The 27,431-nt window shown below is 34.7% G+C and overlaps 1 protein-coding gene across 5 annotated transcripts in view; it reads right to left on the reverse strand.

Moving 5' to 3' along the window:
- Positions 1-3,040: 3,040 nt before the first annotated feature.
- LOC135850000 (A disintegrin and metalloproteinase with thrombospondin motifs 9-like) overlaps positions 3,041-27,431 on the reverse strand; it is a 41,649-nt gene continuing 17,258 nt past the window's right edge. For 4 of the 5 annotated variants that reach the window (XM_065370677.1, XM_065370679.1, XM_065370678.1 and 1 more), the window contains 29 exons: positions 26,723-26,848; positions 23,344-23,501; positions 23,112-23,240; positions 18,858-19,041; positions 17,263-17,585; positions 16,952-17,178; positions 16,717-16,869; positions 13,917-14,066; positions 13,657-13,810; positions 13,180-13,361; positions 12,947-13,108; positions 12,773-12,858; positions 12,468-12,659; positions 10,165-10,338; positions 9,600-9,896; positions 9,085-9,211; positions 8,509-8,731; positions 7,864-8,028; positions 7,587-7,787; positions 7,290-7,514; positions 6,965-7,168; positions 6,595-6,864; positions 6,268-6,468; positions 5,981-6,190; positions 5,737-5,875; positions 5,480-5,669; positions 5,235-5,395; positions 4,942-5,138; positions 3,041-4,763 (listed from right to left, as the gene is read on the reverse strand). In XM_065370677.1, the coding sequence (XP_065226749.1) occupies positions 4,671-4,763; positions 4,942-5,138; positions 5,235-5,395; positions 5,480-5,669; positions 5,737-5,875; positions 5,981-6,190; positions 6,268-6,468; positions 6,595-6,864; positions 6,965-7,168; positions 7,290-7,514; positions 7,587-7,787; positions 7,864-8,028; positions 8,509-8,731; positions 9,085-9,211; positions 9,600-9,896; positions 10,165-10,338; positions 12,468-12,659; positions 12,773-12,858; positions 12,947-13,108; positions 13,180-13,361; positions 13,657-13,810; positions 13,917-14,066; positions 16,717-16,869; positions 16,952-17,178; positions 17,263-17,585; positions 18,858-19,041; positions 23,112-23,240; positions 23,344-23,501; positions 26,723-26,848 (5,303 nt within the window). In that variant the 3' untranslated portion in view covers positions 3,041-4,670. Of the gene's footprint in view, positions 4,764-4,941; positions 5,139-5,234; positions 5,396-5,479; positions 5,670-5,736; positions 5,876-5,980; positions 6,191-6,267; positions 6,469-6,594; positions 6,865-6,964; positions 7,169-7,289; positions 7,515-7,586; positions 7,788-7,863; positions 8,029-8,508; positions 8,732-9,084; positions 9,212-9,599; positions 9,897-10,164; positions 10,339-12,467; positions 12,660-12,772; positions 12,859-12,946; positions 13,109-13,179; positions 13,362-13,656; positions 13,811-13,916; positions 14,067-16,716; positions 16,870-16,951; positions 17,179-17,262; positions 17,586-18,857; positions 19,042-23,111; positions 23,241-23,343; positions 23,502-26,722; positions 26,849-27,431 lie in introns of those variants that run through there. The other variant, XM_065370682.1, reaches the window with a different exon arrangement.

Here is a 27,431-nt window from a genome sequence, read left to right on the forward strand (position 1 = left end):
CTTTAAGAAAAAAGTTGTCCCGGAGGATCGGTAGGGGGGTGCAAGTGATCCTTATGCGGGCCCCCCGATTAGTGGAAATTGATGTGGATGGTTGAAAATTGAGTTCTGGCTTACATATTTCTGACTTGTTTGAAAGGTTTAAACACATTTACCTTAGTTTCCAGGATTGCATTTTGGTTAACCAGAATACGTAGATATTTTACGAGGGTGGTTCAAATATAACCCGGAAGTTTCCCACAGGCATGTGAGAAATTGAGTTCAGAAAAAAATTGCTGCACTGGATGATAGACTGGAGTGTTATGAAACGTAAAGAACAGCTGGAACCACGAAGCCTCACTTTTTAGTGTATTTTTAGCCATGCGCAAGAATGAAGTTCTAGTTTCCCTTGCGCAACGCATAATTTTTTGTTTTTTGGTCAAAAATCATGTAAAATCCGCGGAAAGTTATCAAAAATTACGCGAATAGTTTGTGGATGAGTGCCTTTATGAGAACCAAGCGTATGAATGGTGTTCCATTTTCAGAAATAGCGGAAAAGTGACGATGAAGGGAGCGCCAATTGAAGCAATGGTCAGGGCTTCAGCTGGGAAGGTCGTGTATAGAGTGTGTTGGGACATGAGGGGGTAATCTCATGTGATTTTCTGCCTTTAAAACCAACTATGAACTCACTGTAACATAGTAGCCTTCTAAGAAGCACAATAAAATCCTCTATACTGATCAAAACGACGAGAAATCACGATTCTTTGTGTGAAATTGCTGCAAAACAGTGCCAGGGCGCATACAGCTCGGCTTATGACTAAAAAATTGAACGAATTGGGATGAGAAATACCAGAACACCCTCCTTATAGTCTAGATTCGACACCTTGTTGATAATTACTAAATTGGTCCATCGATAGAGGCACTGAGTAAACATTACTTCAAAAGCAATAATCAAGGAAAATCATTTTTGCGCAAATGGCCACTTGAAACGCCGCGAACTTTTTGCAAAAAAAAAATTATAAAACTCCCAAAGAGGTGGCAAATGCACACACCATATGCGAGAGACTACCAAGAATAACTGTACAAAATTGTAGCTCTGTAGGTGGATAGCAAAATTTTTTATGAAAAAATTCCGGGTTATATTTGCACCACCCTCGTATATGGATGGAGAAAAAAAATTCAAGAAATGAAAAGTGATTTGTGGGTTGAGATATTTTTGAAATGTACTTACTTGAATGGCTATAATTTGGTCTGAACCCCCTCCCTCCTTCCTGTTCTCAGAATTTTACCATTTGTAGTCATTCTAGAGTCTTCAGTGCAATTTTCGATTTCTCCAGAATTTAAAAATTTCTCCAGAAGGTATAAAAATTTATCTGGGTAGCCGAAAATCGAGTAATGGCTAATTCTGGACCTAAATATTTGACGAGTCCATCAATATTTGGAAAATACGCTCGGGACGTCCTCTTGAAAATTGCCTCTTATTTTGAATAAACCCTTTGAACTGGAACTCGATTTTTAGCTGCTCAAATTTATTTCCACGACTTCTAGAGGAATCGAAAATCACGCTGGTGGCTCATCTAGATATGACCGAAAATGTGAAACTCGATTTGAAAGAGTCCATTAGTTTCATGACAAATTTTAATCATATTTTACTAAATCCTGAGTAGATTTTTTAAAAGCATTATTCCCCAAAAATGGTCCATTTTGAATTTTTATAAATTCGCTCAAAATCGAAAATTAATTTGGACAGATAGAATTTCCATTCCATATAAAAGCAACGCGGGCACCTCGAGAGGTTCGATCCCATATTAGATGTAAAATTATTGACCTCACAAATCGAATAGTTGGTGCCTTTGGTGCCATTTCAAAGCTTCCATGATTTCAAAAAAATGGAAAAAATTTTAAAATGAGGACCCCCCCCTAAATTGGCTCGATGCTGATGGATCGAAAAGGTTCAAAAATATCCAGTTTCTCAACTTCGTGCTAAAATGAAAAATAACTAATGGAATTACAAAACAAAATTGAAACTTTGGATAAGGGGGTTCTTGAGGGCATCGATTTCGTTTTTGATGACCATTTGACCCCAACCAAAACCCAAAATCAACCCTCAAGGGGAGGTGAAAATTTTAAAAATTAAAAAAAAATACAGTACAATATATGGGATAAAAAATTTTGGGGCTTTACGGGCGTAAAATTTATTTTTGAAAGCCATTCTATTTTCTATTAAAAGTTTTCAAAAAATACAGGGTATCAAAATTGGAATTTTCAAGTGCACAGAGGACCTATCAAAATTGGTTAAAATTTGGCGCCAAATTTTAAAATTACAATGATTTATAATTTTGCCCTAAAACTGCAATTTTTAACTTCAAAAATGAAACTTTTTCGTGAATTTCTGATACCTATCTGGATGAAAACTATTTTCGTTACTTATTGAAATGAATTTAAATTTTGCAATTAAAACTGAAAATTATTACGATTTTCATTTCCACACAAAGATTGAAATCATTCGATTTAAAAATTTGAATACTTTGGCAAGTTTTTAGGATTTAATAAAACAAAAGTAATGCTTACGAACCACAGGGCGAATATAACATTTTGGATGAAGGATGAAATAAACATATGGAAAGGCGAGGATAAAATCTGCTCTAATTGATAATGAAATGTCATTGATATGAACTCTGTAGGATGTTTGGTTTTTCAATTCTTTGTCGATTTCTGCGGCGGTGTTAACATTGAAATCAGTACCTATCTTATCGATTATGTCAAATAAGGCAGTATTGTTCAAAATTGGTATACTTATTTAGTTCAGTGAGAGCCAGATAGGTACATAAAATTTTAAAAGAGAGTTTGAATTTTATCATGTAAACCGTAAACGTCTTGGCTGATAACTTTACTTGCTTTGCTTACTTGCCTCTCGCAGTTCCGATCTGTTGTGATTTGTAGATTATGGCGCATCCAAAATTATCTCTAGATGGAGTCTTGAGCACTGCTTTTCTCGCCATAAAAATTCAGGCTTGTGGTATGCGTATGCAGATAATTAATTTTAGTGAAACTTCAATATACGAAAGAGTAAAAAAAGTTTTATAGGTACACAAAAAAACCACAGGCACATATGAAGGCTGAAGTACATTATTCATTAATAAATAGGTACTTATCTCTTTATATTCTCTACACATATGTAAATAACAACTAGATCTAGAATGTGACTAAAATTTTTCATACTCTTAAAATTAGGTAAACGTTAATGCAAAATGCAGTATTTCAGTTAGTAGATAAACTAGGTAATAAAATAACAAAAAAAAAACAATTCCAAACACATTTATAATACTTATTACGTACCTATTTGCGTATTAGGGACACATTCATACTTCATACACACACAGAGAGATATGAAAAATATAATGAATTTATACAGTTCATAATATCGAGTACCTCTAGAAGCTGATTTTCAACGAATTACAACGTTGCTCAAATTAAAAAAAGTAATTTTGGTACTCAATAGCATGCATAAAAAATTCAATATAAAAACAATAAGATTACATACTGGAACCTAAAGAGGAGCAGGCAGGCTGGCAGGCTGATAGATAGGTAACTTGTAATACAAAATATACTTCTTAGAATAATGTCAGAATAAAAAATATATCATTAATAAGTGTAGACTTACGTTATACGTAAACAGTAAACACTCGCAATACATTGAACAAATTATACCTAATTCACATTAGACTATCAAAACCTGCTAGTCGATCCCTTTTATTTATCTACCTAATCACCCAATTTTCATTATCTGTGTCAGTGCGACCCTCATGTAAAGTTGGGATAAATAATGGAAAATGATTGCATGTCATCAGACCTGATTGGATTTGGACATTTCCTAGATCCCATTTGACCTGATGACACTTGAATCAAATCTGGTCAGATCAAAGTTTCAATTGGATCTAACTATGTAGATCCTATAAAAGTCATTCCATTTGTTCTCCTAGAATTGTTGGACCAATTTGATCTGATTACCTAGAATTCATTCTAATGATCTAGTCAAATCAAAGTTTGGATCTGACCAGACCTAATCAGATCCCATCATTTTCCGGTTAGATAGAGTCCACTATTTGTTTCTAATTGCACACCTTATTGCTATAGTTACTCACATATACCTACTCGGGATTGAGACTAATAGATAGCAAAGTGTGAACAGATGATTGAAAAATTTGCATTTTCGTTTCCATGAATAAATTCACTTTTTTTAAAAAGAATGCTGCGTCAAATTGTCTTGTTGTCACGAATGTATTATGACTAGATTACTTGAGAGACCTAAGATGAGAAAACAAGACCAAAATGTCGCAATCCTTAAAATAGGAATAGGTTCAGTAACTGCAAAGTACCTACCTAACTACTATAAGTACACAAATTAGATACAATTACATACTTATATAAAAGTAAGTACATGAGTCAAGGTCAAGCACATAAAAATATGACTGAATTTACAGCATACATATGGTACACATAGTCTTGGCTATAAAATAACTTAAATATTAAGAGACCCATGATGACATGTAAGCTTAGCTATTGTTATGTTGCAGACATATATAAATGCATAAATTGGCGCATCCATCCCATAAGCGACTTTTTCCCATAAATGTAATAGAAAACTGACTCTATATGGCTTTGAATTTGAAGATGCTGCAAATGTATGGAACTTAGGGAGGCAAAATATCAAGTTTCAAGCTGCTACGAGCTGGTTTACAGGCTGCGCAATATCCAGCACATTTTGCAACCACTTTACGATTCTCCTACAAATGTAAATAATGTGAATTAGTCATTGCAAGTCTTAGGTATTCAGTTTTTTTGAAAGTGGTCCCACAAGTGACCCTTTTATATCATCTTCTAGTCTTCACCAATTTTGAATAAATTCCAAAAATTGCAGAAATGTATTTCTGTTTTGTATTTTGATCCTTCAATGTTACTTACATTAGATGGATAGATTTCCATAGAAGCGTTTACTCCAGTTTTGGTCCATGAAGTAGATGAAGATATTCGAAGACCTGTCCCTTTGAGATTTACACTAAAGGATCCTCCAGCACAACTCAGCATGCTGTAGCAGTCAGCTGCTTCTCCAAAAGGTACTGCTGATCCATAAATTTGTCTAGTGAAGGTGAAATCATGTGCTGTAACACAATAGAATGGGGAAAATTAAGGGAAAATATGTAGGGGGAAGCCTCAATAGACCACTCATTCATGGTGAAATGGGCAAAAATACATACTATTCACTTCTAGTGTGGTGATGTTCAGTCTTAACTTTTGAAATGATGTTTTCCCACTCTTGAATGTGGATTCTTTCATACAAGGACACGATCGCTTCGCATTGGCATAACTTTCAACTGGTTCGAAACATCCTTTGACATTTGATGTGCTGGAGGTTGTGCTAAATTTTTTTAAAAAATCTATAAGTACCTAGTGATACCTACCTTTACATTAAATACAATCATTCTCAAATATTTGATCTTACCTTTTGGCAAAAAATTCTGAATAATTTTCATTATCGGAGTTTATTGGTAAGGTTAGATATTCGGCTGGAGAATCAGACCACATTCGGTGGCAGTAAATGGAAATATTTCTTCCCAGAATGTTCAAAGGATATTCACGATCGACATATAATTTGAATTTTCGTTTAACTTCTTCACAACTGCTTGGCTCGCCTGAAATTAAGTTGAAATAAGTAATTGGGACACTTACACCTGCTGAGGTAGTGTTGCTACAACTAACACTTGTATAATGTACAATGGCGTCTACGAATGGGCCGGTGCTTGAACCTACAATGTGTTTTCTTCACTTTTCTACCACTGTAATGGAAGCAAGCCAATTTTCTTTTTTGTTTTCCTTTACCACCACAAGGAGCGTTGCACTACAAAAATACAAACCAAGCCATTTGATGTTCAATAAGTACATGTGCCATTGTGCCCTTATTACAAGCAGGATTCTCAAATATTGGTTCAATTTAGTTACACACCTCACTCCATGCTTCAGGAACCCAAATGTAATCATCTGAACAGTAATTCAGTTTGCATTCTTGTTGAAGTGTAACTAATGGCTGACTGATTTCACTGCAGTATTCGTCAGAAACAATTGATTTCTCTGGGTCAAATTGTGTGGCAGATGCCAGTACTCTTTCACATTGCACTGTTCGTTTTTGAACACCAATTCCACAGGTCACTGAACACTATAGAAGAAGATATTTAATTCATTTAGACTAGCCACAGTAGGTCTGTTAGTTATCTGGAACTATCCTCAACTTACAGGTGTCCAATCAGAAATTGTCCAACGATATATTTGCTTTGGCATTTGTCTGCGTGCCATCAAATTTTCACAAGGTTCTACATTGCAAGTCATTGAAGTTAATGGTCTAGATGAAATATCACAGTCAGAGGCTTCACTGCCATTTTCATCATAGCAGACAACAGGTCTTATTTTCCAACCACTACCACAAGATCTGGAACACTATATGAAATACACGTAGAACTTGTGAATACAATAACAATCATTAGTTGATATGTACTAACCTAACTGCCTATTCATTAGGAAGAGACTGGATGGTAATCAGATTTTTTGTATACAAATACATACCTCTCCCCATTTTCCAGGACGCCAAACTGAGCGATTAAATGTAAATGTAGGTGGCAGTGGTTCTGGCAGTGATGTCTGAGCAGAAGTTGATGCTTTTAGTGAGGCAGTAGTGATGGCAATGGTAGAACTATAGGCATCAGCAGCGGTGGATTGACAATTTTTAGTGTTATCACAGGGAACTGTTTTATCGGGTTTAGTAAATCGAATGCAATAATTTTCTTCAACTTGTACTGAATTCATTTCACACCACACATTTCTGACTGAGATGCCCTGTGAAAAAAAAAACACCACCAGTATCATGATAAGACAAGTTGGAAATTAGATTTGGTGAGATTGAAAGTTGTATAATTTATAAACATTTTATGCATACATATCCACAACTTGATGAACATTGACTCCATTCTGTGGTTTTCCATTCAGCTAGAGGGACTGGGCAAGGAGGCAGTGAACATGATTCTGATGATTTTGGCATATCACGGCGATTGCAGTAGAAAGAATCTACAAAAGATTTGCTCCTCATACTGTAACATCTTACAACTCGTGTCTTTTCACCAATACCACAGCTCGTTGAACACTGAATCAAAAACAACAAGAGCAAAATATTACATCCTGATCATATTTGTACATCATCACTACAGACCAACTTCAGCCATATCTGCCTCATCATCCCAGTATCTGAAAAGTCATCAACTTACTGGTTGCCAATCTTCAGGAACCCATTTGAACAGAGCAGGTGGAAAGAAACTGTTGTAGTGTTGAGGGATTATTTCATTACTCTGAGTTGTTGTAGTTGAGCAATCAGGTAAAAAGCAAGTTTGCTGTGTGGCTGGTTTGTCTGATGTATCTGAACAGAGGTTCTGATCAGCACGGTTACATCGCACCATTCTCGTTCTATAACCGATTCCACAACTGACTGAACACTGTGATGAAAACAGTTCATCATTAATCATGCAAAACTTCTCAGATGATACAGTAATACACATTATACCAACATCAGACCAGGCTCCTGCTGTCCACAAAGGAAGGGGTACTTCAGTTGTTTTAGGAACAGGGGTAGTGCAAGCAGGCATTTGACACTGTTCAACGTGCGCAGGTTTCTTATTACTGTCACACAAGTATGAACCAACTATTTGATTTCCTTGCTGGCAACGAACGTTTCTGGACCTGTGACCAAGACCACAAGTCACGGAGCACTAGAAATAGATGAAGAATTTAGTGATGCAGTTAATGCAGCAACTCAGCAAGTATTGTGTCCCCAAATATACTAACCCTAGACCATTCACTGGTTGACCATAGTGGACATTTCTGCAAAATGCACACATTTTCCACAATTTTCTCACTGTTTGCGCATTTTGCATCCTCAACAATGCGTTGAAATTCATCGACACAAGTTGCTTCACGTGTCTGGATGCCATTACCACAGCTAACGTTACACTGTGAAAAAGATAAGTAATAAGTTGATACATGTTCCATGGATCCTAACTTGAGTATAAGTTACAGAAATACAGAAATAATGACTACATTTAGACCATAAAAAGCATCTGCTTTTAATATTACAAGTAGCTTATCTTGGCAAATGACATCATATCCATCCAGATGAAGTATTTAGACTCGATTAGCCCTGTTTGATTAGATCATATCTGACAAATCTATTTTACTCTGACCATACCTGTTCAGATTGGATCATTTTCTCCACAGTTTTCCTTCACACAGGATTGTAGAAACTTGATTTCAAGCTGTCTACTCTAACCAAACTTGATCAGACCCAATCATGCCCCCTTATTCTCATACCGTTCCTTCAGAATTGTAAAAACTTTCAAGTTTCAAGCTTTCTTCCATTCTTCGCTTTAAACCACTACATGAATACCACTATATTTTAGTCTTTGTTACTCATCATCAACAGCAGAAACTTACCGATCGCCATTCCCCATACTTCCAATGATAAGTATCACAGTTACCATAACAGGATTGCTTTTCTGATGGTTTTTGAATATGCTGACATTCTATTGGAGGAAGTTGTTTATTTGGGATCTTATAATATATATTATCGTTGAATACTTGGAGACAGCCAAAAGTTACATTGCGATATCCAACACCACAGAGTGATGAACATTCTGATTGACTAATCACATTCCACCTGCAAAGAAAATCTGTGTTTTGAAACATGAAATGTTTAACAATGCAAAATGCAGATTGGCAATGGGCTATTGCTTTTGTTCATTTTTCCAACTACAAAGTGTAAGACTGGAAGAATTGAATTTGATTCAGGTCTGAACAGATCTAATACATATAATCAAAACGTTATCAGATCAGATCTGATCAGAATTGGATCAGGTTGAATTGAATCAATGGCAAGTCTGGATATGGTGAGATAGGTACATATAAGTAGGTAACCATTTTTTTTTCTGAGCTGTGAGTATGAATCAGGAAATTGGATTCAAAGCGACAATAATGAAATACAAGTTCAAAATAATTATATTAGGTACTTACCTTAAAACACAATGTTCATTGCAGTCTTCAATTTCCGCTTTTGGTTTAGGTAATCCAACGCATGATTCATCCGAAACCTGATTATTAGTATCTCTTCTAATACAGCGAATAATTTTATGTTTTTTGCCTAGAAAATGCAATTAATTTAGTACAATACAAGGTGAATAGTTGAAATAAAAGAGATTAAATAATACTCTCAAAAATGCTACTACATGAACTGGCTGTGCTGAGGGTCTTCAAAGCTGCATGGCCAGGGGTGGAGGTCTCTCACCAGAATTTCAACAATAATGGCAAAAAAATTAAGGAACAAAATCAAACTCTCACAGGTATAAGTAATTTTGAAACAGATGCTTAAGACAGCATCTGCTAGAACCCCTTTTGGAGCTTTGCATTCTGGAACTGCTATATGAGACCCTTTTTAGCTAGCGACAACTCGTCAAGGCCGCTAGATATGGTGACCACAAGCCAGTCCGTGCCTGCAGCAGCAAATCACATCTCAGTATGTATGTACAAACCTTCGCAAACTTTGTTACACGGAGTCCATTTCTCAGCAACTTGCCAACTGAAATAATTTTGCGGCGAGATAGGAACAGTGTATTCGCAAGTGATCTCTGGTGGGATCAATTTACGCATGCCAAGTACTTCCAAGCTTAAATCTTTACGTAGTGGCTCCGAAGTATTAATTCTTTCAACGGATATATTTGATCCGGTATATGAAATAGTGACACCTTCATAGTTGATCTCTTTGTAGTATCGTGTGATGCTCCAATTTCCATTCAGCACATACTGGCCAGTAGCGCTATCGACTAATGCTACAATAAAAATCAAAAATAAAATAATGTGGTCAGGTTATTGTTACCGAAGAGAATGATTCAATCTAATTTAATCAGAGCCAATCGGATTGACACTCTTGTCAGATTTAATTGGATTTGGTGGATACATTTTTCAAGTGGGAACTCTTTTAACAACACCATTTTCTAAGAACAAGACTGCATCTGAGCACGTCTGATTAGATTTGATCATCCCTAAAAAGAATATCAAGGGAAACTTACTATCAAAAAGCAGATACCAAACACTTACCTAAATGATTTTCGCCTTCTTGGTGTTGTAAAGGGCGTAGTTGAATGTTGATATTTGAAGCACCAGCTGGTATAATGGCAACATAATTGTAGCCAAACTTGATGCGTGATGGAGCATAATTTTTATATACTTTCTTACAAGTGCTGTTATCACCTCCGCAAACACCGCAACTATCTGAAAGAACATCCAGCAATTACCTATCATTTTACTAATAGTCCGGCATATGACAATAGGAGTAATTGCACCCCCCCCCCCCCGCCGAGTCAACTTTTTTCTTAAAGGGAACATCTTAACGAACATTTTAAAGCAAACTGGCCAAAAAAAAAGTTGGCCTTACTTACAAAATGGCGGCCATTTTGATTGACAGGTCAGCCGAAATCGCAGATTTTGCGTTTTAACATAGGACTTGCACGAACTTTTTCAAACTTTACAAAGGTAGATCGAAAGATCAAGCAAAAATTTATCACCTGTCAAAATTTCAAGTGCTAAAGTGCGTTTTTCGATTTTTGGTGAATTTTTGAAAATCGAATTTAGGCCAAAAATGAGGGAAAAAATCAAAATTTCACCAAATTGATCAAGAAAGCTGAAATTTGGGATATACCTTATTTTCGACATGCCAAATCGATTGGAAACGGTTTCAACCCGTTTTGAGCAGTTCTGGAGCCTCCAGCAGATTTTTGAAACTCGAAATTCCCACAAAATTCCATCAAATTGGAGTTTTAAAGCTAAAATTTATTCTAAAAACTAATTTCAATACGCTACGAAGTACTGAAGGTGAATTTCAAGTCGTTTTGGAGCCTCCAGCGACTTTTTGAAAATTCCTGAAACCTCCAGCAGATTTTTGAAACTTTAAATTTTCACAAAATTTCATTAAATGGAGATGGAAAGCTGAAATTTACTCTACACTCCAATTTTAACACCCTCTGAAAACGACTTCTGGTGGATTTCAAGTCATTTTAGGGCTTCCAGCGACTTTTTTTGAAAATTACTGGAGCCTCCAGCAGATTTTTGAAACTTTAGATTTTCACAAAATTTCATCAAAATGGAGATGGAAAGCTGAAATTTACTCTACACTCCAATTTTAATACCCTCTGAAGACGAACTTCAGGTGGGTGCAAGTCATTTTTGGGCCTCCAGCGACTTTTTTGATAATTACTGGAGCCTCCAGCAGATTTTAGAAACTTGAAATTTCCCCAACATTTATTTATCAAATGGAGTTGGCAAGCTGAAATTTACTTCGCAGACTACATAGTGGTTTCAAATGGTTTTGAAGCTTCCAGCTACTTTTAGGAAATTTCAATTTTCCAAAAAAACGTCCTACAACCTTTCAAAAAGTTGCTGGAGGCTACGAAACGACTTGAAATTCACCAGCAGTCAACTTGGTAGCGTATTGAAATTAGTTTGCAGAATGAATTTCGACTTTCCATCTTGGTTTGATAAAATTTTGGGGAAATTCCAAGTTTCAAAAATCTCCTGGAGGCTCCAGTAATGTTCAAAAAAGTCGCTGGAGGCTCTAAAAAGACTTGAAATCCACCAGAAGTCGTTTTCAGAGTGTGTTAAAATTGGAGTGTAGAGTAAATTTCAGCTTTACATTTCTATTTGATGAAATTTTGTGAAAATTTAAAGTTTCAAAAATCTGTTGGAGGCTTCAGGAATTTTCAAAAAGTCGCTGGAGGCTCCAAAACGACTTGAAATTCACCTGCAGTACTTCGTAGCGTATTGAAATTAGTTTTTAGAATAAATTTTAGCTTTAAAACTCCAATTTGATGGAATTTTGTGGGAATTTCGAGTTTCAAAAATCTGCTGGAGGCTCCAGAACTGCTCAAAACGGGTTGAAACCGTTTCCAATCAATTTGGCATGTCGAAAATAAGGTATATCCCAAATTTCAGCTTTCTTGATCAATTTGGTGAAATTTTGATTTTTTCCCTCATTTTTGGCCTAAATTCGATTTTCAAAAATTCGCCAAAAATCGAAAAACGCACTTTAGCACTTGAAATTTTGACAGGTGATAAATTTTTGCTTGATCTTTCGATCTACCTTTGTAAAGTTTGAAAAAGTTCGTGCAAGTCCTATGTTAAAACGCAAAATCTGCGATTTCGGCTGACCTGTCAATCAAAATGGCCGCGATTTTGTCAGTAGGGCCAACTTTTTTTTGGCAAGTTTGCTTTAAAATGTTCCTTAGGATGTTCCCTTTAAGAAAAAAGTTGACCCGGAGGATCGGCGGGAGGGGGTGCAATTACTTCTATTGTCATATACCGGACTATAAACGAGTACACACCGATGTTACTTTGTAAGTACTGACCTAGAACGCCATTCGAGTTCAAAACATGATCACAGCCGGCTTTTGTGCAAATTCCATTGACACACATGTCGTAAGTATTTGTGCCGCAAGTCGTACCGTCGATTACTTTATTTTGCAAATCGTAATAATGCCCCGTGCCTTCTGCTCGGCAATATAGAGACTGGCAGACTGCGTTCTTTCTTTCTGGCGATGCTGCGTAGGAGACATACAAAAAGCGACATTCAGTTATCAAATTTTTTGGAAGCTGTAGATATGCATACAGTGCGTAGGCGTGAATTAAATTATCTACTGTAAGCGATTCTTACAATAATGATACGGCACCCAACGAACGTCCCTGGGTAAATAATTCAGACCAAAGGCATTCCCATTATGTTTGGCGCACTGCTCAGCTCTATATGAGTAAATTATGATGAAAAATCAACCAATTTGTATACCCCTAGTACATACATAGGTCCTTCTAGAGTTGCAATAATTCTCACCTAAAATCCATCGTTCCAATGGGACACTCTTTGATATTACACGATTGATAATTTACCCTTCTGCCTAAACAGAATTTGCCACCATTCTTAGGCGATGGTGAGTCGCAGTTTCGATACGCGTGTTTAATTCCGCCTCCGCATGATCGAGAACATTCTCCAAATCTAAAATGAGCACAATAAACGCATGTATTTATCACTCAGGTATGGCGAAAAGAGACCAAACACTTACTTACGGCTGCCATGGACCCCATCCTCCGTCTACAGGTTTTAAAGCTTCGCGATTTACCGGTACGCATTCTCCTTGTTGGCACCAATGTGAATCACCACAAGGTGTACCTTCGGCCGGAGGCATGCCGATTGAAATACAGCCGCGTATATTATTCATCTCGCAACACCATAACATGCTACAGTTGGTCTGAAAAATGAATGAAATGAATAAGTGAATAGGATATTTTGGTTATTCCAGAAAATTATCTGATTTCGTATTGATTTTCTAATACATGGGGGGGGGGGGGGGGAAAGATTTGGATCTGATCACATCTAACTCAAGGTAAGTGGTCAGCTCTGATAAGGTGTGATCCGACCAGAACTGATCAGATTCGATCATTCTCCCATAAAAAGCCTAATTCGAAAGTATATCATACGAACGACTCTCCTGCATCATCAACGTAACACGAATTGATGAAATTTCACAAGCAAAGGTTACTCACTTTGTTCATGTCGCTTCTAAAACCCTTTCCCCAAGTTACTTCGCATTGCTTATCTTTGCTATACGTTTCACCAGGTAACTGCTGCGCGTGTGTTGGATAATCTTGCAAATAATCACTGAACGGATCATCATGAAGGCAAAAACCATTTCCAGTTCTACATCAGAAAAAAATTATTTAAATCCATATGCTCGTAGGCCGATTGTCTGGAGATTCCAAACAAAAGCGTGGACTTATTATTGAATTTGTATCAACAAACGTACTCTAAAAATTCGGTCAGAAAATGCCTACTGCAAGCAGACCATTTCCATGGATGAGTATTGGAACCCAACTGCGTGCTCATAACTCTCGTTACAGTGCCATTTGGAATGTAAGGAGTGCACAATCTATCTGAGTCATGTGGCATGTTGAATCTAAAAACAGGTACGATGAGTTTACAAAACACAGAATTCAAAGTGAAAGCCGGAAAATCGTCGAAAAATTAATAAAATATAGCCGGGTGGTGTGTTCAATTCAAACTATAGGTAGGTATGTGTACACTCGTACAGACAAAAATCCAACTTTTTTAGCCAAAATTGCAGGAAATTCTAGTTTTTGAAAAAACCAAAAAAAATAACTAGGTACCTACTCGTATTTTGACAAATTTTCCAAACCAAAAAAAAAATGGAATTTTTATCAAAATTGTCAAAAAGTCTTGTACTTACCCCAAAAAAATCAGCTTTTTAAATCGAAATTGAGAAAAAAGTAAAACATGTTTTGTAATTAAAATTCCAAAAATGTTTGACTTAAAATTCCGAAAAACATGTAATTGCCAAGATCAGTTTTTGCCTTAATTACAAAAAAACTTTATTGGCTCAAAATTTCTAAAAATCTGGGTTCTTGTCAAAATTGTAAAAAACAAAGTTTCACATCAAAATATCCAACATTACCAAAAATACCTACTATTTTTGGTAAAAACTGTAAAATAACTCATGTTTTGTCAAAATTGCCAGAATCCAGTTTTTTTTTCAATCAAAATTTCCAAAAAAAAATAGTTTTTTTGTCAAAAGATTTACTATTGGTTGCTTTTGTGTTTTAGTTGCAAAAAATTGTAAAAAAAATCGGTGTTCTCGTCAAAATTGCAAAAAAAAAGTTTCCCATCAAAATGACCAAAATTCTTTTTTTACTGCCAAAATTACCAATAATACTTATGTATTAACTGCAAAATTACTCATGTTTTGTAAACATTTCCAAAAAGAAATATTTTTTATTAAATCAAAATTTCCAAAAACTTGCGGGAAAAATCTTTTTTTGGTCAAAATTTCTAAAAAATATGTATTGTGTTTATTGGTTGCAAAAAATTGTAAAAAAATCTGTGCTCTCGTCAAAATTGCAAAAAAAAAAGATTCCCATCAAAATAACAAAAATTCTTTTTTTTGCCAAAATTACAATAATACTACTTTTTGTAATACAGTAACTGCAAAATTACTTATGTTCTGTAGAAATTTCCAAAAAAAATTGTTTTTGCCAAAACTTGCTGAAAAAACTTTTTTGGTCAACATTTTTGAAAAATATTATCTAATTGTTTTTTAGTCGAAAAAAATTGTTAGAAAATCTGTGTTTTTTTCAAAATTGCACAAAAAGAAAAAGTTTTCCATCAATATAACCAAAATTCCTTTTTTTTCTCCAAAATTACCAATAATACTACTTTTTGTAATAACTGCAAAATTACTCATGTTTTGTAAAAATTTCCAAAAAAAATATTTTTTAAAATCTAAATTTCCAAAAAATCTTGTTTTTTAAGTACCAAAACTTGCGGAAAAAAACTTTTTTTTGGTCAAATTTTCTAAAAAAATATGTACACCTATTGTGTTTTAGTTGCAAAAAATTGTAAAAAAATCTATGTTCTCGTAAAAATTGCAAAAAAAAAAAGTTTCCCATCAAAATAACCAAACTTTTTGTAATAACTGCAAAATTACTCATGTTTTGTAAAAAATTGCCAAAACTTATATTTTTTAAAAATCAAAGCCAAAACTTGCGAAAAAAACTTTTTTTGTGAAAATTTAAAAAAAAATAATGTATTGTCTTTTAGTCAAAAAATTGTAAGGTAATCTGTGTTTACTTCAAAATTGCACAAAAAGAAATAGTTTTCCATTCAAATAACCATAATTTCCCACTTTTTTGCCAAAGTTGTCTAAAATCCTGTTGCTTGGTAAAAATAGTGAAATTGACCCATGTCCTGTTAAAATTGTGAGAAGACCAGTTTTTTTTTTAAATTGCCAAAAATATGTATTGATTTTTTGTAAACAGTAAAAATAATTCATGATTTGTCAACATTTCCAAATAAGCCAGGTTTTTAAAATCAAAATTGCTCAAAAGTCTCTTTTTTCAACCCAAAAAAAAACTGAAAATTGCAAAAAAAAATTCTAGCAGTCGAAATTTAACTAAAAAAATCTCACTTTTTTGCAAAAATTACCAAAAGTACTGCTGTTTTGTAAAAATAGTAAACATACCGAAACCACGTATTGTTAAAATTGTCAAAAAGACCAACTTTTTTGATCAAAATTGGCAAAAATACTGTTTTTTTTTGTAAAAATTTGTAGCAAGAATAATCCATGTTTTGTCAACATTGCTCAATGGATAAGCAAGTTTTTTTCAATCAAAATTGCTCAAAAGTCTTTCTTTGCCCCACAATATTTGGAAAATTTCATTTTTGGGCCAAAATTTACAGAAAAACTTGCTTTTTTGACCCAAAAAAACTGTGTGAAAATTTCCAAAAAAAAAGTATTCCAGCTAGGTGTCAAAATTTACCAAAAAAATCCTATTTTGTTTGCCACAATGCCCAAAAATACTACAAACTTTTGTTGTAAAAACTATAAAAAAAGACCAATATTTCGTCCAAATTTCCAGGAAGTATTATTTTTTGCCAAAATTGCTAAACACTCCTTTTTTTCTTTTTTTTTTATAAATTGAAATTTCCAGAGAGATGAAGAAATATACTTGATTTATTAAGGTAGATGAGGGAAAGATACCGCACCTGGGGAAAAAGTAAAATATGAAAAATAAAGTAATGAAATCTCTTACGTGTGTCCTAATTCATGAGCGATAGTAAAAGCAGTAGTCAATCCGTTATCTCGAACAACAGCGCAGCATCTTGACCTGCACATCATTCCCTTATCTGCCAATCCCAATTTGTGGATGCATTTACCGCTTTCCATTTCGCATTTTAAATTTTGTCTGGTGAACAAACATGTAAACTTTGTTTAATTGGTATGTAAGGCACTAAATAGTAAACATTGACCATAAGCAATGGACTTACCTAGTGAGATGTAATGCACAATCGTAATGATTCGGACTGAGATCGTCACTGACGTATTGGGAATGCTGCCATTGGCAGAAATCATTAAATGTATCGTTCAATGTTCCTGGCTCGGCTGTCCGTCTATTCGATGACAAAGTTACATCTCGATCAGATAATTCGATTATGTTCACTACCGTTATATGGAGTCGGTTGCCTATGCTTTTGTCTTTGAAAATTTTATTCACCTGAAAGCCACCACACGATCACACTATTATTCTAGACATGGTCCAGAGAGGGATGAAAAGCTACTCAAATCCACCAGAACTTACAATTCCCATTAGCGTTAATACATAATTATGTGATCCTGGACCGTGAAATCGAACCATTTCATAATCAATGGCGACCATCAATTCTACAATATTCTCCACAGATTCCGCAGCAACAGATCGTTTTTTCCTTCTCCTGAACACAGGTTCTGGCTGCGTCGCGGTCGTAACCTCTCCTAGCTGATTGGAACTTGTAAAGCTGTCATTTTCTTCTTCCTCATCATTGTCGTCATTGTCGTCATCATCATCATCGTCATCTCCTTCGTTATCACCATCTTCGGTACGAGGTGAGGCGTTATTGTGAGGAATGATAGGTTCTGTGTAATCTGAAGTATTGGATAATAAGAACGGAGCATTTTAGTATCAGCGATGTAATAGCTTCGATATTGTAAATCAACAATGATGAAAGATAATGTAAAAAACAAAGAGAAGAAATGAGAACAAAACAGCAGCAGGAGATGAGTAAACGAAGCAAACAAAAAAACAAATAGAAACATATAAACCTCGACGCAATATAGGCCTACAGTTAATAAGCACATTAAGATGGCTCGAAGACAAAAGTGGACCTACTTAGATTGATTTACCTTGAGATCGGAATACAAACAGTTTTGCAAAATATTGCTAAAAATATTTTCAATTCGATAGTGGTAATGGTAATTGCAAGTTCGAGGAGTGGACAGAAAATTTTGTGATCGAATGGCAAAAATTACAGTTGCATTCTACTTTCTGCATTTCTATGATTTTAGAAGGATCATTTGCAGTACTTGTGTTGGCAGATTCTGCCTATTCTAGGTTGATGGCTGCCAAAGACAAGGTATCAATCAAAAAAAGGTTCAAATTATTCAACCCTTAAATTTTGTATGCATCTGCTGCATTTTAACCACATTCTCGATTTATAGGAAAAGGAAATGCTTAATGGACAATTGGAGGTAGTGACGATATGTAAAAAACATACAAGGTAATAAAAATGAAAAAAAGCACTAATTTCTGCAAATTTATCATCTAACAATATTCCAGCACGTAAAATTTAATCTCTGCATCAGATTTATCCATTTTTATGCGTTCTATGCACACAAAGGCATGACTAAAGAACGATAAGAATAAAAAAAATATAGCAACCGATAGATGGATCAATGTTGAAAGACACGTTTTGGAAATAAAGCATTCAATTAAGAGAAACCAACTTACCCATTTATCAATTCAGTATCATGTAAAGTTTAGCAAAATGCACACGAATATCAGAAAAAATTTTATTTCTTTGCCCTCTCGAAGGTCATTAATGAACGAGCGAACAAGCAGATTATAGGCACATGTACAATATGATGTTATTAAGTTGATAACAAAAAAAAAAGAGCGTGAGAGAAATACAGAGAAAAAACTATCCAAAGAGATGTGAGACCCTTTACAATCATAAATGGAAAAAAGTCCAATTTAGTTCTCTGATAAACCAAATGGGTAGGTACTGAACTCCTAGTAAGAGGTTAATGAAAAGTAGATAGGTAGAAGTAGGTAAAGTGGTTACTGGTTAGTAATTTTTGCAGATGTACACATGCGGCTACGAACTGGTAGGTCTAGGTATGCTGCAAATAGGTATTTACTTTCTATCAGTGCGCATTGCGCATGTGTTTCGTTGTACATTGAACTAGCTGAATAATGCGAATCATCAGCATCAGAATCGGGATCGAGTTGGAATAATGTGTGTAGAATAGTGTCCATATTCTCATTGAATGGCTCAGCTGGTTCGACAAAGTAACTACCGTTATCAGATCTTATGTGGCCGGTCTAAATCAAGAAGGAGACACCATACATATTATTCATACTGCAGCACTCTATCAAGGAATTTAATCCCTAATCCCAAAAATGTAGGTAGTGAAGTTGAAAAAAAGAGTAGGTACGTTTGATAGGAATCTAAAAAAAAAAAAAAACTTGGGAAATTTTCATCAAAAACTGTTGTCATTCCATACTTTTTGAATTATTCCTTTCATTGGAATCATTCCACATTTCAAGGAACAATGAATATTTGGGTCGAGTTATTTTTAAAAAAATTGAGATTTCTTTTGGGAAACTGTAAAGTCACAATGTGAGTTACTCATAGAAGTGTTTAGTCCTGTGTTAAGGACAGTTCCAATCCAGATTTGGATCAAATATGCCATGATCTGATCTGAATCTCCTCAGGCCCATAGCCAGCATAAGGGCAGCCAGAGCTGGCAAAACGCTTTGCCCTGGTTGGACAAATTTGCTAATATCTCCTCTTTCAAACAAATTTCAAAATCATTTTTCCATTTTTTGCAATGTCGCATTCAAAATAATTGCATTTTCGTACCGATCGATCAATATTTTGGCAAAGTATACAAAATCTACGACCCCCCCCCCCCCCTAACAACATAAATTTTGGTAAATTTTCATGCCCTGACTGAAAAAAATCCTGGCTACGGGTCTGAATCTCCTATTGGATCTGATCAGGTTTGAGGTGATATAGTCCTATTAAAGCATCTGTAAACCTAATTGGATCCAGGCAATGTCCAGATCTGATCAGGTCTTTCCTACTTGATCTAATCAGATCTGAACAGACCTAATTTGATCAAAAATCTGATCTGATGAGATCTGGTCAGATCTAATTGGATTTGTGGAATGCCCAGGTCTGATGAGGTCTGAACAGATTTAATTAATTTGACCAGATCGGGTCAGGTGAAATTGCATTCAGACCATCTGACTGCACGACTCCTGATTTGTGCAACATTTTATTAAAATTTTAACTTCAATGATGCTTCGAGCAATTTTGGCCACGTTCACTTCAATTTTACTCAAATTTCATAATTTTTTGAAAATGTTTAATCATTTCAATGCCAATTTTACAGTTTTACAATATTTTGTACAATTTCTGCCAAATTTTTTTCATTTTGATCGTAAGAGTATTTGATCAATTTTATTGGTACCTAATGTTTTATAATCCACTCAAATTTTTACAGTTTTAAATTTTTTGGTCTTTTTAATTTGTTTTTATGCCATTCCAAGAAGTTTCAATGTTGTTTTAGGTACCTACTATGTAATTTTTGCTAAATTTGTCAAAATTTCACGAATTTGCCTTAGAAACTGGGCTTTTTTTGCGATTTGACAAAACGTTCCTTGGACTTTTTTTTTGCAGCGAAAAAAAAAAAGATTTCTGTTTGGCAATTTTTTCAAAAAACAGGTCTCTCCAGGCAAGTTTGACAAAAAAAAATTATGAATTTTTAAAATTTCAGCAGACATGAGGACTTTTTGAATGTTTTACTCGAGGAAAAAAGCAAGAATTCTTCGACAAATTTGACAATAAACGAGACTTTTTGACAAATTAGGGCAAAAATTAAAACTTTTTTAGCAATTGGCTCAAAAATTAAGATTTTTTGAATTTTTGAATGCTTTGCAAAACTGATTTGGCAAATGCAAAGAAGTACGTAGTACTTTCTCACAATCTTGGCAAAAACATGACTTTTATGCAAAGAGCCTTTAAGGATAAGATTGTGAAATCCAAACTTTCTCCAATTTTGACAAAACTCCCTCAAAATCTCAGTTTTTATGTAAAACCATCTCAAAAAATGTTTGAGTCGACCCCTCCCCCTCCACCCCAACCCGAGAAATGTGGCCATACGTGTGCTCAAAATTCAAAATTTTCATTCTCCGGAGGGGTGCTCCAAAAATTTTCAAACTTTCATCAAAAAAATAGTCACTGGGTAGGTGCGTATGAGAAAATTTTTTTCATATTGGGGTTTTAGGGGGTTGAAAATTGTAAATATTCGTAGAAAAAACGAGGAGGGTGCCTTCTGCGAAATTTTTTCAGAAATTTAGTGACAACGCGTTCTTGGAATATTTTTGAAAGAAAATGCAAAATTCTCATTTGAAAATCTCGAATTTGATACACTTTTCATGCGAACTATTTTGTTTTTATTTATGTTTGAGGCTCAAAAATGGAAAATTAACATTTTCGTGTCTTTTCGCGTACTCTGCTTGAAATTTCACTTTTTCCAAACGTTTTTACCTTCAAGATCCAAACATGGCAAAAAATTACAAAAAACCACGTTTTTTGCAAGATTTTGATTTTTTGGAGCATGTTGCATTGATTTTTGAGCTCCATAAAAATATATGTTATTACCTCAGGGTGTAACTAAATTTCAGAAAAAATTTCACAGAAAGCCCCCTCTTCGCTTTTTTGCAAATTTTTAAAATTTTCAAACCCCCCCCCCCCAAAAAAAATCTCCTCAAATATGAAAATTTTCTATTTTTTGTGAAAGTTTCAAAATTTTTGGAGCATCCCCTCCGGAGAACGAGAATTTTGAATTTTGAGCACGTATGGGTAAATTTCTCAGGTTAGGGTGAGGGGAGGGTCGACTTGAAAATTTTTTGGGATAGTTTTACATCAAAATTGAAGAAAGTGCGATTTTCACCTTCTTATCCTGAGAGGCTCTTTGAACTCATTATTCAGATATCGTCGGTTTCCAATTCAAGGGTTACATACTTACATGTCCATGTTTTTTTTCCCCAGGTTTTAAACGTTTTGGGTACGGTTATAGTAGGTCTTTAAGTAGGTACTCATCAAAAAACAAAAAAATGTTGTTTGTCAAACCACTTTTTTTTTTATGAGTACCTACTTAAAGACCTACTATAACCGTACCCAAAACGTTTAAAACCGGGGGGGGGGGACATGGACATATAACCCTTGTATTGGAAACCGACGATATGCGAAGTCACGGTTTCACTACAATGTATCGAGGGCTCTTAAAGTATCTAATGGACTCTGATTGCAATCTGCGGCGTCGGGGGACAAATATTTGAGTACATAGGAACATGGGTCGTATATAATTTTACAAAAGGAACACATCACGTTTTTGGCCTCGACTCCCCTTGTTTTCCCATCCTTGAATTTCTCTTCCTTCATATTTCATGAGAAAAATTATGAAGTTTTTTTTTTATTCTAAAACTGACTCAGAATACTTAAACCAAAATATCCTTGAGATCGTAAAAATAGTCGCAGAAGATCCATAATAAACCCTCTTTTAAAAAAATTCAAAATCCTCAACTATACAGCTTTTTTTCGAAAAGAGACATTCCAAAATTGGCAATTGAATTACCTATACGATAATCGCTGGCTGTAATATGTACTTTCAATAAGCGTAGGCAAGCACAAAATGTGCGCGAAACTTGGAAACAGTACGACGACGATGGTGGAATATGGTCGAGCGTATACGTTTGTGGAAGTACGAGCACCTAACCTATATCTAGACAGAAGACAGACATATCGATGTTTATACGAAATAGACGAACGATAATTGAAATTTGGCAGACTTTGGACCGCGTGAATCGGCTGGCCAGCATACACGTGCACCCTAAGATCGTAAAACTCGCTTCCACATATATTAAAGTAAACGAAATTGCGAATAGGATAATGGAATTAGGAACTTATCGACCAGATTGTCGACATCACAGATTCAAGGGCATTCTCGAAAGAAGATTCCAAATCTGGAATTTTCATCGGTCATCGGTTCGATAACCATTGGAAATTTGCATTATTGCCTTAGGCTGGATTTCAACAACACGATTTACTTAATATGTAGATGAAAAGAAAATTTAAATTAGACTGTTTCAATTTCATCGCACGCGAATTACTGTAGGAAGAGGTGAGGATAACAAGCGGAATAGCATCGTTATTATATAAATATGTAATTTCTGTTTTTAAAAATATTTTCCAGTCGTTTTATACAGACTATGTAGTCTATGCACGTCATGTAAACAACATACATTGTATAGATGAGGACGAGACAATTGAGCTACGCGACGCCACAGACAAATGCAAATGAGTAATTTCACGAAGCACTTACCATTCCATTGCACAAGCTTACAACAACTTTGGAATTTGATTGATTTCGTAAGGTGCCTGAATAATAACATCCACGTGGATTCACATTGGGTTCGCGTTGAGTGGTGGAATTTTTAGAGAAAACTATCACCTGTTGAATTATCGAGACAAAAACATTACTATAAACATAATACATATGTGTAAGTTAATTGTCATTTAAGTATGTGTTTAGTTGTATATCCATTTAAACGCACCTTTAAAGAAGGATGGGCAAATCCTGAATCGTGTTCCAACATCAAATGAAACAGTTGACCAAAAGCATGGAACTCGTATTCCGGATGCGGATCCCATAGTCTGGCTTTATTTCGTCGAAAGTTTCCTGAATGTTGAGACCGTAGGTTGCTTCCTTCCTCTGAAGTACATACATAAAACTCAGAATTGAACAATTGGTGCGTAAGCACAAACAGATGGGTATTGAAAGCAATCAAAAGGTCAATGACGCACTAAAAGACATTTCTGAAGAATGGTCTGAGTTGATGAATTACCAAAAATGAAGTTGATGATTGAAAAATTCATCAGGTTTCAGGAGAAAAACATTGGATGTGATCAGGTCAGGAAATCGACCTATCTGAGCTGATCTGAACACATCAGATCTTTTGGATCTGATCAGATAAGGCAATTGATTCTATCTTTTTTTTTTTTTTTTTAAAGTGTCCCCATTCCCCATGAGGGGGTGGGGGAATTTATTGTGCAATATAAGGTACAACTTAATGAATACCTATTGCCTATTGGTTCTCATCATAACCATACCAAGTACACAACAAACAAGAAATAGTAAGAATTCACATCAACTACAATAAAATAGATAATGTGATGAAGAAGCGTAATTATATCTAGGTCGAGAAAGGGGGGGCAAAAAAATCTGAGCAGATCTGATTTGATATGTGCGGTGATCTGATCTGATCAGGTCGTATGTATCTACTCAGAGGAAAGCGTCAAGATCTGAATAGATCTACTCAGCCTTGTTTAGATCACATATAGGTCTGATTTGATCTAATCTGATCAAAATCCTGATTTGATCAGATCTGGTCAAATCAAGTTAGATTCAGAAATTGCTCAGATTTGATGATTTTTACCTGATCGAAAAGGTCCGTTGGATCCGATCAGGTCTAAACAGGTCTTATCGTATTAAAATTCTGATCGAAAATATTCAACCGCTCAATAGAACTCTAAAAGCGGTCTTGGATTCCTCAAGTACTTTCATTTGGGATTAGGCCATTTTTCCCAAAACAGGTTGATTAGCGATAAGAGCGAAAAAACTGCCCGCTCTTTGAGGGCCTGTTTCTCCCCTCCAGAGGCACCCTTGGCGGATCTGAAATTTTTCTGAATAACTTTCAACTCAAAAATATGAAGGTCTCTACTAAATTTGGTAAAAATATGCACTTTTTTTTTATCCTAGTAATTATTCAGATCTGACCATAAATATCCTATCAAATTCCTTTTATATAGGATATCTAATCAGGTTTGAAATGTTGTAATCTGATCAAAAAATTTTTCTGATCAGATTTGATTGCTGAAAATGGAAAGATCTAGTTTAATCCTAGAAATTTCGGATCTGATCTGATCTGATGTGATCCTACTATTTTTTGCTGAGGTTGTGGTCAGGCTTGTTTTGACAGATCATTTCTTGGCATTTTCTGAGGGGAGAGGGGCGAATCGATTTTGACCGAAAATCGATTTATCGAATATCACGTATCGATTTGTTTGCGATTTTCAATCTCATATTATCGAATATGTTTCAAATGAAAAAAAATCAATTTTATCTTCAACAACTATCTCGCGACCAAAAAAATCAATTGTGATCAAAAATCGATTTTTTGCGATTTTCGATCACTTATGATCGATCATGATCGAAATGAAAAATCGATCTTAGCCAAAAATAGACTTCTAGATCAAAAATTGATTATGACCGAAAATCGATTAATCTAATCTCGAACATCGATCAATCGAATCTCACGTATCGATTTGTTTGCGATTTTCGATCTCATATTATCGAATATGTTTCAAATAAAAAAAATCAATTTTATCTTCAACAACTATCTCGCGACCAAAAAAATCGATTGTGATCCAAAATCGTTTTTTTGCGATTATCGATCCCTTATGATCGATCATGATCGAAATGAAAAATCGGTCTTAGCCAAAAATAGACTTCTAGATCAAAAATCAATTATGACCAAGAATCGATTAATCTAATCTCGAACATCGATTAATCGAATCTCGAAAATCGATTAATCGAATCTAACGTATCGATTTGTTTGCGATTTTCGATCTCATATTATGGAACATGTTTCAAAATTGAAAAAATCAACTTCATCTGTAAGAACGATCTCAAAAATCGATTTTTTTCAATTATTGATCCTCAAATTTTTACGCCTCTGGGCAGAATAAAAATTGCCACTGTCTCAATCTCCCTCAAAAAAATCGTTCATCATCCCCCCCCCCCATTTTAGTAAGTACGCACTTTAAGTACTTCTAAAAAAAATAAATGCAAAATTTTTTGAATTTCCTTCGTTTTTTTTTCTTTGAGATCAAATTGAAGAACAAAAAATTGTTTGAAATGAATTTTAATAAAGGGTGGGTGTAGGAGGGGGTATATTCAGTCAGTTCAACCCCAAAATATCGTCCAGAACAAGTTTTCACCAATGCCTGTTTCTCATTTTTTAATTTTGATGGATTAAAAAATTTTGAAAAAATAGCTACAAAATTATCTGGAAAAAAATGTATTTTGATAATTTTTTTGTGATGATCTTTTTCTGGCAGGTACCTACATTAATTATATTGAATTTGTCCCCTTCAATTTGTGATTTGCCATTTTTTTCATTTCGCAAAAATCTTTCAAAAAATTTATGTTGTGACGTGATGATTTGGGTTCTCCATTACAATGCTTCTCGCTTTTTTAAAATTTTTGAAAATTCAAATTTCGCTTTTAATTAACAAAATCAAAATTTGATTTAATCGAGGTTAAAAGCTGAAGTTTGAATTCACGTCCTATTTTTGACCTTTCAGTCTGAATGAGGGTGATGGGTTTGTGCCACTGTGAAGCCTTCAGCGAATTTATGAGTCGATGAATTTGTAGAAACCATTTTACACAGCAGCTCGAATAAAATTTTAACGACTTTTACAAACTCAGATCAATTGTATTTATGACCTTTCCATTGTTTTTCAGGAACCATTTTTCAAAATATGGTCTTTTTTGATCCAATCCAAATTCATATAGTTTCCTCAAACAATCGACTTCTTGAAAAAAAAATAATAATGAAAACCATGTCAAATGAATTTTGAAAAATTGTGCCAAAACGAATTGATGACTGCTAATTTTAAACACACGCGAAGCGATAACTTTGGGGAAATCCATGTTTGCATGGAATTATCTCACACGTAGCATAAATAATGCATCTGCATAAAAAAAAAAAAAAAAGGTGGTCACCTATTCAAGTGCCTAGTTTACGTAGACAATTAACTTATTCAGCATTGTCTCAGTTTTCAACAAGCTAGCGATATTCAGCATACAACGTTGCATAGTACTCGTACATGTACATACATATAATTACTGGAGGTTAAAAAATGGCTTACTTTCGGATAACACATTTTCTTCCAGATTCGCGGGCCAAACAGGCGTCACCTTGATGGGACGAATGAACTGCCTGCGAGTATCGTTCGGATATATGATGGAATTAGAATTGGCTTGCCAAGCGTTTTCTATCGGAAAAAAATAAATAATTGCATAGTTAGAAAAAACAATTATTGTTCAATAGTAAACAAATGTAGCTATATTCGTCGTCTAAAATTAGCCAAATCGTGCAATTTTTCACAGTCGTGTTTCCTATTTCTCTATCACAGACAAATTTTTATACGTAACAACAGATTTTTAAAAAAAAATTAATTATCATTTCAACCGAAAAATCCATCTCATCTTTTGATTTCACAACAAAGTTAACGAAATTCATATAAATTCCCTTGTCCTAGTCTAATTCGGACCTGGGACAAATTGCGAAAACAAAACAACTAAGTAAGTGAACAGTTGTTTTAAATCATTATTAGATGACAAGTGACAATTTTGATGTTTTCATGAATTCCTTTCGTGAAATTCGAACACACTTTAACGAATGTTTGGATAATACTTTCAACACTCCAAACAAAAATTTTAATGAAACTTCTACGAATAAATAAGTATTTTTGTAACGTCAAAATTCTCTACATTGTGTACACTGTGCATAGAAAGGGCATTCATTCTGGAATTTGCGTCACCGTTGATTATTAATTGAAATTTCGATATTCTTAC

This window comes from Planococcus citri, chromosome 1 (assembly GCF_950023065.1).
Source record: "Planococcus citri chromosome 1, ihPlaCitr1.1, whole genome shotgun sequence".
NCBI lineage: Eukaryota > Metazoa > Arthropoda > Insecta > Hemiptera > Pseudococcidae > Planococcus > Planococcus citri.